The 16,288-nt window shown below is 49.9% G+C and overlaps 2 protein-coding genes across 2 annotated transcripts; one reads left to right on the top strand and one right to left on the bottom strand.

The window, feature by feature from the left end:
* Nucleotides 1-3,309: 3,309 nt before the first annotated feature.
* LOC105858869 (mitochondrial import inner membrane translocase subunit Tim9) lies at nt 3,310-4,201 on the bottom strand. Its single transcript, XM_012742275.2, has one exon. The coding sequence runs from the start codon at nt 3,973-3,975 to the stop codon at nt 3,706-3,708; it is 270 nt and encodes an 89-aa protein (XP_012597729.1). The 5' UTR covers nt 3,976-4,201; the 3' UTR covers nt 3,310-3,705.
* Nucleotides 4,202-5,258: 1,057 nt separating this feature from the next.
* UQCRC1 (ubiquinol-cytochrome c reductase core protein 1) lies at nt 5,259-15,005 on the top strand. The gene is made up of 13 exons (XM_012771188.2): nt 5,259-5,401; nt 5,661-5,801; nt 8,243-8,329; nt 9,304-9,433; nt 9,908-10,106; nt 10,703-10,782; nt 12,267-12,382; nt 12,621-12,764; nt 12,898-13,058; nt 13,174-13,259; nt 13,874-13,962; nt 14,302-14,377; nt 14,819-15,005. The coding sequence occupies exons 1-13, from the start codon at nt 5,333-5,335 to the stop codon at nt 14,881-14,883; spliced, it is 1,443 nt and encodes a 480-aa protein (XP_012626642.1). The 5' UTR covers nt 5,259-5,332; the 3' UTR covers nt 14,884-15,005.
* Nucleotides 15,006-16,288: the final 1,283 nt, after the last annotated feature.

Below are 16,288 nucleotides of genomic sequence, written 5' to 3'. Positions count from 1 at the left end.
CATGCTGATGGGAACACAAGAGCCATCAGTACACGTATGGACAGCACTGAAGCTGTGAGGCTGGACAGGAACAAGGAAGGGAAGGGGTGTCAGGACAGAGCCCTGGGCCCTAGTCGTGTAGAGGCAAGGAGGTGGGACAAGAACATGGAGCAGGTACCGCAGGGCCCCAGGGCCCAGGTGCCCACCCCAGAAGTAGCCAACATTCAGGAGGGTCTGGAAACACAGAAGCAACCAGGTTTATTTATTTTCCCCCTTTTCTTTGCAAGTAGCAATAATAATAATTATTATTATTTTATCACTGCTAATAGTTATGTAACAATTACTCTATGCCAGGCTGCGTTCTATACTTTGTCTTTTTTTTCCTCCCCGAAGAGGATATGGAGAAACGGAGGGACACATGTGCTTTAGCAGATTCTGCCAAACAGTATTCCATAGCTCCCCTTCTTTGAATTCAATTTGCTACAGCAGCTCACAAAACTCAGGGAAATACTTACATTTGCTGTTTTTTTATAAAGGATATTACAAAAGACACAGATGAGGAGATGCATAAGGCAAGGCGAGGTGTAGGGGAAGGGGGACGGGGCTTCCATGCCCTCCCTGGGCCTGCCACCCTTTAGGAACTTTCACGTGTTGGCCTATTGGGAAGCTCTCCAACTTGGTCCTCTTGGGCCTTTCATGGAGACTTTATTAGATAGACACAATTGACAACCATGTAGAAATGGGATTGGACAAAAAGGGTATTTTCTAATGTGAATAGACTGAGTGGGCAAACCCAGGAAGGCCTGTCTGTTCCGATTCTTCTTGGCCTCTCTGAGCCGCATTCCTTCTTGGAGGGTATGGGGCGGGACTCCTTCTGAAATGGGACCTTATGACCTACCATCAGACAAGGCAGGTCAGAGAATTTCTTTATAGCCAACTCCAAGACAGAAAGGTAGGGGAAGATTCCTGCCTTGGGGAGAGAAAGGAGCAGCTGATAGGAGGGCAGTAGAAGGTCAGAGAGAGATTCTGTTTTCTGAGGCCTAAAGTGACTCAACATTATAATAAAAGACTATAACAAGGGCTGGACTTTGTGGCTCACAGCTGTAATTCCAGCACTTTGGGAGGCCAAGGTGGGAGGATCGCTTGAGGCCAGGAGTTCAAAACCAGCCTGGGCAACATAGTGAGACACATTGTCTCTACAAAAGACTGTAACAAGGGCTATGGGAGTTATGAGCCAGGAAGAGTGGACAAAAGCCACTATCATAGTATCAGAGAACCCCCTTACCAGGCTGTGTTATAATTATTTTTTTTTCAGAACCCTCATACCACCTGAAATGCTGTTATATATGGATCCTTCATTTGTTCCTTTCGGTGGCCCCAGTGTATCCCTGGTACCTGAAACAGGCCCCAGAACATGTCAGGTGCTCAGTAAATATTTGTTTAAGAATGAATGAAAAGAGAAGGAAGAATGTGTGAAAAAAATTAAACTGAATTATAAAAAAGAAAATAGAAGTTTTATACCTTTGGAGAGGTAAAGACTTTCTAATAAAGTGGCAGAGAAAAATAATTCTCCCTGAAGAAGATGCATCTTAAAGCCAATCTTTCCAATGCCAATGTGAATCTAGTCCAATTGGCTAATGATCTATTTCATTGTGAGGTTCACGTTTTTTGAGAACTTGCTCTTGGAGAACCTGCTCATCCCCTCTGGACTTGGGTGTTTCATGTTCCTTTCCTTGAATCTAGTCTTTACCATTTCAGACAGTTCACACCCAGTAGGGTCTAGATAATGGCTTTATTTCCATGTTTCTGGAAAGTTCCTATCACTACTATGTTACTCCATATATCAAACACTCAAGACTTTTTTTTTTGAGATTAGGTCTTGCTCTGTTGTCTGGCTATCACCATAGCTCACTGCAAGCACAAACTCCTGGGTTCAAGTGATCCCCTTGCCTCAGACTCCCAAGTAGCTGGGACTACAGGCATGTGCCACCATGCCTGGCTAATTTTTCTATTTTTAGTAGAGACGGGGTCTCGCTCTTGCTCAGGCTGGTCTTGAACTCCTGAGCTCAAGTGGCCTCTCAGAGTGCCAGGATTACAGGTGTGAGCCATGGCCCTTGTTTGGGTCTTGAACATTTTCCATTATTCTATTACATTTTGTTTAATACATGTACTTGATCCAGCCACAACATAAATGAACACATCTAAATGCAGTTTGTTTTTGTACAATGACAAATAATTGTGTTAAAAAATCCAGAAGTGTCACAGGCAAGAAGAACCTAAGGATACAGACAACTGAATATAATGTGGTATTCTGGATGGGATCCTGGAACAGAAGGTAAAAAAAAGGAGGAAATCTGAATGACTTATGGACTTCTTTTTTTTTTTTTTTTGAGAGTCCCACTCCGTTGCCCAGGCTAGAGTGCTGTGGCATCAGCCTAGCTCACAGCAACCCCAAACTCCTGGGCTCAAGCGATCCTTCTGCCTCAGCCTCCTGAGTAGCTGGGACTATAGGCATGCACCACCATGCCCGGCTAATTTTTTCTATATATTTTTAGTTGGCCAATTAATTTCTTTCTGTGTTTAGTAGAGACAGGATCTTGCTCTTGTTCAGGCTGGTTTCGAACTCCTGACCTTGAGCGATCCGCTTGCCTCAGCCTCTCAGGGTGCTAGGATTACAGGCGTGAGCCACCGCGCCCAGCTGACCTATGGACTTTAGTTAATAATAACGTACCAATATTGGTCCATTAATTCTAACAAATACATCATATTAGTGTAAAATGTTAATAGGGGAAACTGTGCAACTCTGTATTGGGGGTATGTACAAGGGAACTCTGTACCATCTGTTCAACTTTTCTGTAAATGTAAAACTGTTCTAAAAATTAAAGTTTAAAGAAAGTGGAAAGATGGATGGACAGCTTAGAAGATCCTAGTTCATTTTATTTATTTATTTATTTTTAGACAGAGTCTTCGCTCTTTTGCCTAGGCTAGAGTGCTCTGACGTCACCCTAGTTCACAGCAACCTCAAACTCCTGGGCTCTGGTGATCCTCCTGCATCAACCTCCGGGTAGATGGGAGTATAGGTGTGCACCAATACACTCAGCTAATTTTTAGTTGCCCAGCTAATTTATTTTCTATTTTTAGTAGAGATGGGGTCTTGCTCTTGCTCAGACTGGTCTCAAACTCTTGAGCTCAAGCAATCCTCCTGCCTCAGCCTCCCAGAGTGCTAGGATTACAGGCGTGAGCGACCACACCCGGCCTATTTCACTTTATTTTTCATTTCAAAAGCATAATTTTATCCCACAAAATATTACTCAACACGCACCAAGCATCTTTTTTTTTTTCAGTGATATTTCCATTTATTTTACTTTTAGTAATAAAAATTTTTTTCTATCTCATACATGATTGGACACATATTTTGCTTTAAAATTAACAGTCAAAATTGAAGAAACAATGGTTTATTTTTCTAATCAAGTGACCAAGCTGCTGAATCTTAAGGCCTCAATAAATGTTGCATCTTATTATTTTCATTGAATAAAACCTTCTATTTTGATTATTCCTGGTAAGTAGCAATTTTGTTTCTCCAGTGGCTTCCATTTGCCAAACAGTCATGACAGATGGTTTAACATGGTGGCTGCTGCTTTCAGGGGGTTCTGTCAGGTGACTCCTCATTTCCAGTACAGCAGCTCTTGGTAATCTTTCATCAAAAGTCCATCCATCAGGACTTCTCTATCGTGGCTGGCCAAGGAGTCCTGCTTTGGCTGCCAGAGCCTCATTCTGCTGAATATGATATTCCTGAAATCTCATGGATATTCTCTGTGTCATTTTTAAATATTTCTGTAAGCAATGTTCTGAACAGGTGGTCTCTTCAGGTTTTACTTCTCTTGTTGTGAAGTCTTTAACACAGTCCAAAAAGCAGGTTTCTGTAAGTTTATTGTAGGTCCCAAGAAATTCCTTAAACTGTTTTATCTGATCAGATTCTGGTATTTGTGCAGCCATATTCTTTTGGTACCTTTATTAGTCACCTTTTCTGATGCATGAGTTTCCTTTCTGTTCTGGAAAAGTTGTCCAACTTTTGCTTCAATGTCTCCAGTGAGGTTGTTTCTTACTCAAGCACAGGCTCCCGCTTCCGACATCTGTACGAGGCTGGGGGGCTGCGCTGGGTTGAGTCTGGGGACAGAGGGTCAGGATCAGGGCAGGCGCTGCGGTCGCTGCATAGGAAAGAACCCCAAGCATCTTTTGTTTGATTTTTATAAAGATAGTTCTAAGAGTGGTTTCTGGAAAGATTACAAATATAGAAACAAAATAAACCATGTATACTTGTAAAAGGAAGCAGAATTCAGAGGTATGGTTTGTTATTTCAAAAGTAACACATATTTTTTGCAAAAATTAAAAAATCTGTATTAAAATAATATAGAAGTGTAAAAATGGTAGCATCCTTTCTCTTCTCTGAGATCCATTTTCCAGAAGTCACCCAACGGAACTTACAGTGTGTTCCTCTAGATTTTTTTTTCTGTGGTTTACTAGGTAAGGCATGCTATTTTTCTTCTGTTTTGTTTTTGCTTTTGTTTTTCAAACAAGGAATCCTATTTCACAAATTAATCTCTAAGTTGTTCCTTTTTTCTTAGCAATGACCAGTATATATATATATATATATATATATATATATATATATATATATACATATATTTTAGACAGAGTCTCACTTTGTAACCCAGGCCAGAGTGCCGTGGCGTCAGCCTAGCTCACAGCAACCTCAAACTCCTGGGCTCAAGAGATCCTCCTGCCTCAGCCTCCTGAGTAGCTGGAACTACAGGCATGGGCCGCCATGCCCAGCTATTTTTTTCTATATATTTTTTAGTTGGCCACTTAATTTCTTTCTATTTTCAGTAGAGACGGGGTCTCGCTCTTGCTCAGGCTGGTTTCCAACTCCTGACCTTGAGCAATCGGGCCGCCTCCTCCCAGAGTGCTAGGATTACAGGCGTGAGCCACCAATAAAGCGTATTGTTAACCTCCTTCCAGGTCAACTATCTGAATCTATTTCATTCTTTTAAAGAGAAAACTGACTTTCAGCAGCTGCCTCGTAGTCCCACGATTCTACGCTGGTGCTTTAACCCCTGGACTCGGACTCGCCAACACTCTGCCTTCCATGGGTGGAAGGGAGAGACGGACTCGAATGCTGTGAGCGGGGATCATGGACCGGCGCACTTAACTCGCGACCGGCGTGGTGAATAGTCCCAGCTCCCGCCAGGGGGCGGCCGAGCGCCAATTCTGCAGTACTGCGCTTGCGTCTCGGGAGCCATCGCGGCCACTCTACGCGTGCGCAGTGCGGTTTAACGCCGACAGGAGCTAGAAAATGGCGGCGTCCGTGGTCTCCCGGGTTGCTAGTGCTGGGGCACAAGTGCTGCTGCACACTCGCCGCTCGGTGAGGTGGCAGCGAGAGAGCGGGGCTGCTGGGCGCAGGGCTTCGGGACACGGACGGGGTGCGGGCTGTTAGCGGTGGCAGGTCGAGGTGGGGAGGACGCGGCAGGGTCAGGGCCATGGGAAGGTCACGGCCGATGGTGGGGATGGGTGTCTCGCCGCTGGCCTGGGCATGGGGACGGGGTCCCGCTCCTGTCCTGGGAGTTGGTGAGCGAACCCCTCACCCAGTCTCACTCGCGGCCATCCCCCTTTCCCTTCCGCAGCCGGCCCTGCTGAGGGCGCCGGCCTTCCGGAGTACGGCAACCTTCGCCCAAGCCCTCCAGTTAGTGCCAGAGACTCAGGTTAGCTTGCTGGACAACGGTCTGCGTGTGGCCTCGGAGCAGTCCTCCCAGCCTACCTGCACGGTGAGTGTAGGGTGCCGTCGTGGGGACCTCCAGATTGGGGTGTGACCTTGGGCTTGAGTCTTAACATCTATGGTTTGGGTTCAGAGTTGGGCTCACTCATTCCTTGATTGGTCTCATTCCCAACCCCAGCCACGCCTTCACTTCATGGAGCAACCTTTGTTATAGCCAACATTTATTTAGCATATGGTACTCGCCAAGCAGGCTCCCAAATTCTTTAACAGTTTTTTGTTAAAGATACCGTATGAGAGAAGTGGTCACGTCCCTATCTTATAATGAAGAAAATGGGATTCAGAGACATTAGGTGACTTGCAAGGGTCCAGGTCTGTCAGCCTCACAGCCCAAGGTCATAATCTCTGGGCTGGACCAGGGATGCTCTTTATGAAGAGATGCATTTGAAGAGTACAGTGAAATGGATGATTTTCAAAAAAATATAAATCCTTAAAAGTGACTCAAGGATAGAAATCTAAATTAGATATATGAATAAGTGAGAAGATTCCCAAGAAATCCTCTTCTCCCTCCACCAGCTCTCAGCTCTAGGGTCAAGTGTTTTTATTGGCATTCTTTTCGTTTTCCAGGAACAAATAATGTGCTATCATATAAGCAGTTATCGAACACAGGAAAAGGTGGTGGGCAACTTCCTCATTACATGGCACCTATTTAAACCTACCCAAAGCCTGTTACGAAAGCTCAGTAGAGAATGCTATATCTCATGGACTCTAAGATCACTAGATTGTAAGAAGCATCACCGTGTTCCAGTACGAGAGAAAGAATCCTGCCAATTTTAATCAAAGGCCACTATAGATTGTAAAATGCATCTTGTTTTCCAAGATGTTAAGTATAAAATACATGTTCACCTAAGATTGTATGACATACAGCGTGTGCATCAATATTTCTTAGAAAGTAGATTTGGAAAGCTTAAATCAGCTGTAAACAAACAGTAAATTAAATGATTAGGCCACTGTGACCATGTGGGGTGAGTGGTTGCTGTTTAACAGCAACCAGAAGGCTGTTAAGAAGATTAAGATTCTCTCATTGGGTGCTAAGGGAATACTTGGCAGTATTTGGTGTCCAGGTCAGATTAAAAACTTAAAATGCTGGGTGCAGTGGCTCACATTTGTAATCCTAGCACTTTGGAAGGCCAAGGTGGAGGATAGCTTGAGGCCAGGAGTTTGAGACCAGCCTCTACAAAAAAGTTTAAAAATGAGCTGAGTGTGGTATCCCATGCCTATAGTAGCTAGCTACTCCTGAGGCTGACACGGCAGGATTGCTTGAGCCCAAGAGTTCATGGTTATAGTGAGCTATAATTATTGCATTGCACTACAGCCCGGGCAATAGTGAGACCTGGTTTCCAAAAACAATTTTAAAAATAAGATAAATAGGCAGGGCGGGTGGCTCATGCCTGTAATTCTAGCACTCTGGGAGGCTGAGGCAGGAGGATTGCTCAAGGTCAGGAGTTCGAAACAAGCCTGAGCAAGAGCCAGACCCCATCTCTACTAAAAATAGAAAGAAATGAGCTGGACAACAACAACAAATACATATATATATATTAGCTGAGCATGGTGGCACATGCTCCCAGCTACTCGGGAGGCTGAGGCAGGAGGATCACTTGAGCCCAGGAGTTTGAGGTTGCTGTGAGCTAGGCTGATGCCACAGCACTCTAGCCTGGGCAACAGAGTGAGACTCTGTCTCAAAAAGTTATAAATAAATAAAAAAATAAGACAAATAAATAAAAATAAAAACTTAAAGTGTTAATGGAAAGATAATTCCTTTGAGACAGTCTTGCTCTGTCACCCTGGCTAAAGTGCAATGGCATCATCATAGCTCACTGCAACCTCAAACTCCTGGGCTCAAGCAGTCCTCCTGCCTAAACCTCCCAAGTAGCTGGGATTACAGGCATGTGCCACCACAGCCAGCCAATATTTCTATTTTTTGCAGAGATAGGGTCTCTCTCTTACTCAGGCTGGTCTTGAACGCCTGACCTCAAGTGATCTTTCCACCTTGGCCTCCCAGAGTGCTAGGATTCTAGGTGTGAGCTACCACACCTGGCCAAGATACTTCCTTAATATGATAAAGTATACAGTGTCTAAATCAATAGTCTCCTTCCTTAATGGGGAAAGGATAAAAATCACCACCAGAGCAAAAACAGGGCATGCTTTTTAGGAAGGAGAAAATAATTTATTGTTTGCAAATGATATGAATTTCATTTGGTGCACAGAAGTGTCCCTGTGTATCCTTGGTAACCAGTCAGGAAATAGGGCAGGAAGGAGAAGTGATTTATGGCTGGCCCCCTGTACCCCAGGCACAGCTATACCTCCAAGCACAGGGGTCCTGTTAGGGAGCTCTCCCCCATCCTGGGACCCATGAGCCCATGCGTGGGTCACTCTGGGTGGGGTATGAGTGGGGCCGTGGTGGTTTGTTAACTTTGTTGGCTTCTCATCTAGGTGGGGGTATGGATTGATGCTGGCAGCCGTTATGAGACTGAGAAGAACAATGGGGCAGGCTATTTTGTGGAGCATTTGGCTTTCAAGGTAAGGTTCTTGAAGTCTTTGTTTCCCCTGGGCTTAGGGCTGCCTGTTGTCCCTCCGGAGGATGAAGGTCAGAAAAAGTAGCCTCCTGATTATGGGCCTCAGTTGGGGGGTGATTCCAGGCTGGCCTTTATGAAAGGAGCCACTTGGGTTTAACCTCTCCTGAGTGAACACTTTTCCCACGAGGCCCCCCAGAGCCAAGAAGCCCTGCTTTCCACCAAGAAGCCAAGCCTGTGTTGTGTGCACGCATGTATGTGGACTTACGGAACACACAGATGTGCATGTGCATCGTAACAAACCCAGAGGCGTGCATGCTTGCTTGTGAAATGTCCTGCTCTGGTGGAATACCTAAGCAACTATTGTAAAGTAGAGACCCATGTTTTTTAAATGAATGAAAAAGATGGAGAAAGGGGTGGGGGCTGTGGATCTAGAACGGGGAACTCAGCCAGCTGCAGCATCACAGATGTGTGTGTAGATTTAACATGTGTGTTTGTATGTGTGCACACCATGAGACAGCACTGCCCCATGCATACGAGACTGGGGTTGTGTCCCACAGAGGTGGCCACTAGCATACACATACAGTAATATGAATGGCATGAGAGAGAGAGGGATGCATCACTTTAACATAGGTGTGGGCTTACCTGACCATGGCTGTCAGTAAGGAGTAGGGGTAATGACCTTACCAGTCCTTGGTAAGCTTTTACCAAAACTTTAGACTTTAGGCAACACTTGCTTTGGCCATGCCCTTCTGTCCTGGCCCTGGCTGTCTCCATTCTGTTGGCCCATAATGCTGTGGCCTCAGTCAGCTCAAGGCCTGCTTAGTGCTTGGTAAGCACAGACTCTGGGCCCTATATCCCCAGAGTCTGCTGAGGGAGATACCTGTGGACCAGTGGTCCTGCAGGGTCTTTAGCCTGTGAGGACAGGGTTCCTGGGCTCCTATGCGGTTCTTGATTGGTTCTGTCGATGTCTGGTTCCAGGGAACAAAGAATCTGCCTGGCAATGCCCTGGAGAAGGAGGTAGAGAGCATAGGGGCCCATCTTAATGCTTACAGCACCCGAGAACACACTGCCTACTACGTCAAGGCACTGTCCAAGGATCTGCCAAAAGGTAACACGTGGACAAGGGGGCAGGGACAGAGGTGTAGGACTCCAGGGGATCAGAGGATAGTCTCCCAGGAATCCCTGGCCTGGCCACAGAATTGGATTTCCCTTAGGGCTGTGGTCCCTAACCCTTGGGCCGCAGACTGGTACTGGTTCATGGCCTGTTAGGAACCGGGCCACACAGCAAGAGGTGAGCAGCAGTAGGTGAGTAAGTGAAGCTTCATCTGTATTTACAGCTGCTCTCCATCCTTCACATCACTGCCTGAGCTCTTCCTCCCCCACTTCCCAGGTCTGTGGAAAAATTGTCTTCCATGAAACCAGTCCCTGGTGCCGAAAAGTTTGGGGACCACTGCTTTAGAGTATAGCCTTGCAGCAAGGCAACTGGAAGTGGACAGCAGGAGATCCAGGCCTGGGTTTTTTTTGTTATCATTGGTCTCCAGTGGCCCATCTGGCACTTAACACATGTCCTCCTTGCATCTAGTTGTGGAGCTCCTGGCTGACATTGTGCAGAACTGCAGCCTGGAAGACTCACAGATTGAGAAGGAACGTGACGTGATCCTGCAGGAGATGCAGGAGAATGATGCATCGATGCGCGACGTGGTCTTTGACTACCTGCATGCCACAGCGTTCCAGGGCACGCCTCTCGCCCAGGCTGTGGAGGGGCCCAGTGAAAATGTCAGGTGAGAGTTGCCTGGGCTTGTGGTGAAATCTGTGCCCCCATTCTGGCTTGGCCAGACCCCTTCCAGATCATGTTTTTAGTTGGCTGGCTGCCTGTGTTATTTATTTTCCTAACTCACATAATTGGAGATGGTTTCTACATTGCCATGTGATCCCTGTGAGTCTTTTCAAGTCTTCACTTGAATCTTGAGCTTTATTTTAGGATGTGTTTCCATGTGTGTCCTGACACTCCAGGACTCCAGGGGGAGAGAGCATCTTGGTATCCCATCCATGTGGCTTCTTGTTCCTGGTTGGGGATGGGCTGTGAGAGCTCTGTTGTTATCTCCTGAGAGTCCCACAGTGTCAGCTTGTACCCTCCTCAGAGAGGACCGTGAGCCTGTCTTGAGATCAGACATGAGGCAGGGCCAGATGAGGGCTGCCTTCTGGGCCCTGGAGGGGTGGGTGGCAGAGAAGGGGGAAGTGGATCGAGGGATGTGCTAGAGCCCGCTCTTCAGAAACGCCACGCCTCTGCTCATTTCTGCCTCCTCACCCCCATTTGTACAGCCCAACTCACTGTAGTTTGGGAGAAGTGTTGACCCATTGGCCAAATGTCTTATAGGAAGCTGTCTCGTGCAGACTTGACTGAGTACCTCGACAGGCATTACAAGGCACCTCGCATGGTGCTGGCTGCAGCTGGAGGTGAGTGATGGGTTCATTGAAGCCCTGAGCATGTTGGCACCAACCTTGGTTTTCAGAGCCCAGGTCTCCTAGTTCAGACCACAGGGGACCTTCCACCCCCGGGGACCCTGTTCCCACCCTGTCCTTGATGGGAGTGACCTTTCTCCTGTGCTCTCTGAGGTATGGTAGGATTCTACCTTGTTGCCACCACTGGGACTGGTCCCATAGGGATGCTCTTTCTCTAGCACAGGCCTCAGGCATTTCTTAGCCCCACCTGGTCCTAGGATACTTAGTTTGTGGGCCGGGAGCAGGGATACAAGGCCCTGGGCTTGTTCTTTGTGGCCTGCCATTTGGTGAGCCAGACATCGGACTGGGAAGCGCCTTGAAAGGAGGGCACAGAATGGCAGAGGAGATTTTAATGGGGCACTCAGAGTTGTAGGGTGGGGGTGGACATTTTAAAACATATATCATTTGAATAGAGGCCTAAAGGGTGGTGAGTGTTATATAGGTGGCATAGGGGATCGGAGCAGAGGGAAGCATCTTGGCCTGATGTGTGTTAAGTTTTGCTCTGCTGCTGTGTGGGGCCAGAGTGAAGGCAGGCCGGCTGGGGAGGGGCTGTGGCAGGTCTCCAGGAAAAGATGGCAGGAGCAAGGCAGAGAAGTGGATGGACCCATTTTATAGATGGAAGCCTGATGGGGGTCTAGACATGGGTGGGGGAATGGGGCCAAGGATGCTTCCCTGCTTGTGGCCACGGCAGTTGGGTGGCAGAGAAAGTCTGATGGGAAGAGCACAACTGGGGCTGTGGAGCCAGGGAACCTGGGGGCCTAGAGCAGCGTGAGCTACAGACGCCTCGGGCTTTGTGGAGTGCTGGTGGGCCTTGAGCCCACGGCAGGAAAGAATAAAAGGCCAAGGCAACTGGCAGGCTGTTGTTCAGAGGCAGGCTGCCCACTGCCACGGTGCCATGGGGGACTCATCTCGTGGAGGTGAGGCAAGGTGCAGCAAGGGGTCCTGAGGGCATGAGTTCGTAATTGTAAATGCCCCCAGCTCTCAAGGGACCCCAGAGCTAATCACAGGCCTGCAGTAGTGCCTGTTTGTGCCCTTTCACTTGCCACCTCCTATAGGGACAGCAGCCAAATTTACTTGAGGTAGGACTAGAGGGGGCGGGCTCTGTGCGTAGGGAACGCCAGTCTTGTCCCTGATGTAGGTGAGATGCTGTTTCTAGGGTAAGAATCAACACTTGTGTCACACGGCAACTCCTTTTGAAGCTGAGTGCTGCCTCTCTCCTGTGACTGAGGCCATGGGAGCTGTGTGGCCCTGAGGTACCTGTCCTGCCCATGAGGCAGGATCTGTCTGTGGACGATCCTCTTTCTTCACCCTGATGTCCTGTCTTCCTTCTGGTGTCTCCTGCTAGGACAGAACATGGAGATCCCCTTCCTGTCTGTGATTGCCCCTACTCTGTGCCTTGGACCCTGGCTGGCCAGTAACACCACTGTCTGTCTTGGCAGGGGTGGAGCACCAGCAGCTGTTAGGCCTTGCCCAGAAGCACTTCAGCAGCATCTCTAGGACGTACGCAGAGGATGCCGTGCCTACTCTCAGTCCGTGCCGCTTCACTGGCAGCGAGGTGTGCTGCCTGGGGGGCTGGGGTTGTGCTCTCGGCCAGAGGCCTGTGGGAGGACCCTCATGTGCATGGTTATCCTGGTGACTCCAGAGATGTCTCAGGAGTTGGGAAGGGGTCCTGTGGCTGCAGCCTCTTGAGCGCATGTGTTCATATGCACACATACACACTCCACCCACACCTGCCACCCTTTCTGTTTGCCAGGCAGTCTGACTGTCACTCAGCCTATTGTATACTGTTTCAGATCCGCCACCGTGACGATGCCCTGCCTTTGGCCCATGTGGCCATTGCAGTAGAGGGGCCTGGCTGGGCCAACCCAGACAATGTAGCCCTCCAAGTGGCCAATGCCATCATCGGCCACTATGACTGCACTTATGGTGGTGGCGTGGTGAGTGCCAGGAGTGAGCATGGGACCTTGCCTTCAGGGAAGAGTTTGTGGGGCTGTGTGATCCTGTGCTGTGGGGGTCAGAGTGTGGGCCACAAACAAGAAGATGGGTGCTGACCACCTTTGCCCCTGGCAGCACCTGTCCAGCCCACTGGCTTCAGTTGCTGCAGCCAAGAAGCTGTGCCAGAGTTTCCAGACCTTTAACATCTGCTATGCAGAGACGGGGTTACTGGGTGCACACTTTGTCTGTGACAGAATGAGCATTGATGACATGATGTTCTTCCTGCAAGGCCAGTGGTAAGTGCTAGCCCACTGGGTGGGATGGGAGCTTTGACCAGGATAGTGGGAGGCTAAGAGACAACAACAGTGTCTCTCAGATGAACACCACCTCAACCCCCACCCTCTGCTGTAGGATGCGCCTGTGCACCAGTGCCACGGAGGGTGAGGTGGAGCGGGGCAAAAACATCCTCAGAAATGCCCTGATATCTCATCTGGATGGTGAGTCCTGCAGCCCTGTGGGGAAGGGTAGAGTGCATCCTGGTAACAACAGCAGGGGCAGCCTCAGTGTGGCCACCACTTCTAACCAGGGTTGGAAAGGAAAACACTGAAGATCATGCCACACCCCACCACCTCAGCCTTAGAGATGCAGGTGGGATGGACCAGGTCAATAATAGCCCTTCACTATAGGAGCAGGTGGTTGTAGAAGAGAGGACTGTGGGCCAGGCGCTGTAGCTCACACCTGAGATCCTAGCACTCTGGGAGGCTGCGGTGGTACGATTGCTTGAGTTCAGGAATTTGAGACCAGCCTGAGAAGAACGAGACCCTGTCTCTACTAAAGATAGAAAAAATTAGCCAGGCATGGTGGTGCTCACCTGTAGTCCCAGCTACTCAGGAGGCTGAGACAGAAGGATCACTTGAGCCCAGGACTTTGAGGTTGCTGTGAGCTAGGCACTCTATAGAGAATCTGCCTCAATAAAAAAAGAGAGGGATGTGATCTGGGGTCAGAGCCAGGTCAGAGAGGTCCTTGTGGACCTGAGGCTAGAGAATGTTTGGGTGCCTGTGGGTCCAGGATTGGTGTGGGTGGATCTCTAAGTCTTCCCCCACCCTCAAAGGCACTACTCCTGTGTGTGAGGACATTGGACGCAGCCTCCTGACCTATGGCCGCCGCATCCCCCTGGCCGAGTGGGAAAGCCGGATTGCGGTAACATGGGCCCCTGGGAAAGGTTCTGGCTTGGCAACCCCCTGGGGGGTGAGAGTTGGGGCCTAATGGAGTGGTGACTGCTCCTGTAGTCATCTCAGGTGTCCTAGGCAGCTGTCACCTGCAGGGGTGGTGTAGTCAGAAGGCAGGGCACTGATGGCTGTAGGGATGGATGGGGCCCATAGGAGTCTGTAGTGGGGAGACCCCTGCTGCCTTTCCCTTCTCGGTAGGGGGACAGCTCCACGGTACATGTGGGAGGTCATGGTCAGCTGGAGAATGTTGACTGGTGAGGGTGGTGCCCAGGTGCTTGTCAGCCAGCATGCCCTCTGCTTCGCCCTGCAGGTGGTGGATGCCAGCATGGTGCGTGAGGTCTGCTCCAGGTACTTCTACGACCAGTGTCCAGCAGTGGCTGGATTGGGTGAGTGACCTAGAAAGTCTCCTTTTCTTTTTCCTCAGGCCATTCTCTTGGTCTGCCATTGTGCCTCTTCTTGCCCATACCCCAGCCTACACTGAGAGCAGCATTTAAGGCCCCAAGAGGTTCTCCCCAGTAGCCTGGCTGCCAGGGAGTTCTTGCTTAGAAAACCTGTCCCAACAGTTCCCTGACTCCTTGCCAAGGTTCCTCCATCAGTGCCCCACACCCGCCAGGTAACGGGCATCTCCGAGTGTGGGGTGGGGCTCCAAGGGCCTGAGCGTGAAGGGACAGGCTCAGCACCCCTAGGGGAATGTTCTCTTCCCTCTTGCCACTCAAGGCCTGTCTTGTGCTGCTTTGGGCAGCAGCTCTGAGCTGGGTGTGGCACAGGGCCAGGTGTCCTTGTACAGGCCAGGTGCCCCACCCTGACGCCCCACCCTATCCCCACAGGCCCCATTGAGCAGCTCCCAGACTACAACCGGATCCGTAGCGGCATGTTCTGGCTGCGCTTCTAGGCAGGACGCCTGTGCTGGCAAGAAGGCGTGGCTGGGGCCCATGGTCCCCCACCACAAACATACCACTCTAGCTCCTCAAACTTGTGCTTCGGGTTATCACCAATAAAGTCCTCTGTTGAGAATTGTGTTGTCCGTCTTTTGGCATTGGCGTGGAGTCCACTGGGCAGTAGATAGGGAGCAAGGATTTCCCTCCTGTTCAGCATCCCCTGGATCCCTCGGCCTTCCCACAGGCTGATGTGTTCTCGGCCAGGGGCAAGAGTGGGGGCTGTGGGGGCTGCAGCACAGGCCGGAAGCCTTTGATGCCTGCGGGGAGCTGAGCCCAGATGTTTCCACTCAGTCACATAGGGGGACATTCCTCAGCCAGTCTGTCCCAAGAGTGGGGCGTAGGCGTCCACAGGAACTGTAGACTTAGCCTTTGTCCTGGCAGGGGTCCTAGCCTGGAAACCCTGGGGGTTCAGGTGGGAAACCCCTCACTGTGGTCCCTCACAGAGACCCTCTGGTGGTCCCTGGTCTGCTGGGATGGAGCGGGAGGGGCGGAAGGCTGTCCTTGAGGATGCCTCCTTGTCTGTTTACTCTGGATTCTGGAGGAGGATAGCCTGGGGCACAGTGTTCCCATTGGTTTCTAACTGCTGCCTGGACAGGCAGGGCAAGAATCCTTTGCCTCCGCTGACTCAGGCTCCAAGAATAGCCCTGAGCTCAGTGGGGCCCAAGCCCCCTCCCTCGACTAGGTCTGTCCCAGGCAAGTCCTGAGCTGCTGGCTTTATGATCCCCTCCCCATTTTCCTGAGGCTGCCAAGACCTGATGAAGCTCTCAGCTGCTAGTCCCTCTGTTACCCCTTTTGGGCCCTCATCCACAAGCCAGGTGGGCCCCTCTTCCTGCCCCCTCCAGTTCTTGCAGGTCAGGTTCCCTGGTAGCCCAGTTCTTTGAGGAAGTTGCTGTTCGGCAATTGTGAACAGGGTCCTGGGACAAGGTTCATGGGGAAGAGGATGATTCAGAAGTCCCCTAGCATCCTAGCCTGAAAGCTCAAACAACCCTTGTATCACTCTCACACTGCCCCAGGGCCTTTCCCTCACCATTTGCTGCCACAAATTGTCTATCAGGAGACATCTGTCAGGAACCTTCTATAACCAGGACTGGGGCTCTTGGCAGATCATCCTCCTACTCTGCTCTGCTGTGGAGAAACTGCTGGACAGCGCAGAACCCAGACAAGCCCAACTCTGGCTGCTCGGAGAGATGCAGCACCCAGGCAGGGGGAACAAGAGCCAAGTCTGAGCTCCTGGAGGATGAGGCTTGATTTCTCTTTTAAGCCCCATGCCTGATTCTCAAAGGTTACAGGTGTGCTGGACACGAGAGCTCGAGTTGCTGGGAGTGATCTGGTCCTGACCTACCTTGTGCACCAGGCCAA

Source organism: Microcebus murinus, chromosome 1, assembly GCF_040939455.1.
Source record: "Microcebus murinus isolate Inina chromosome 1, M.murinus_Inina_mat1.0, whole genome shotgun sequence".
Taxonomy (NCBI): Eukaryota; Metazoa; Chordata; class Mammalia; order Primates; family Cheirogaleidae; genus Microcebus; species Microcebus murinus.
Note: the sequence above shows the minus strand (reverse complement) of the source record. Positions and strands in the feature narration are given on the sequence as shown.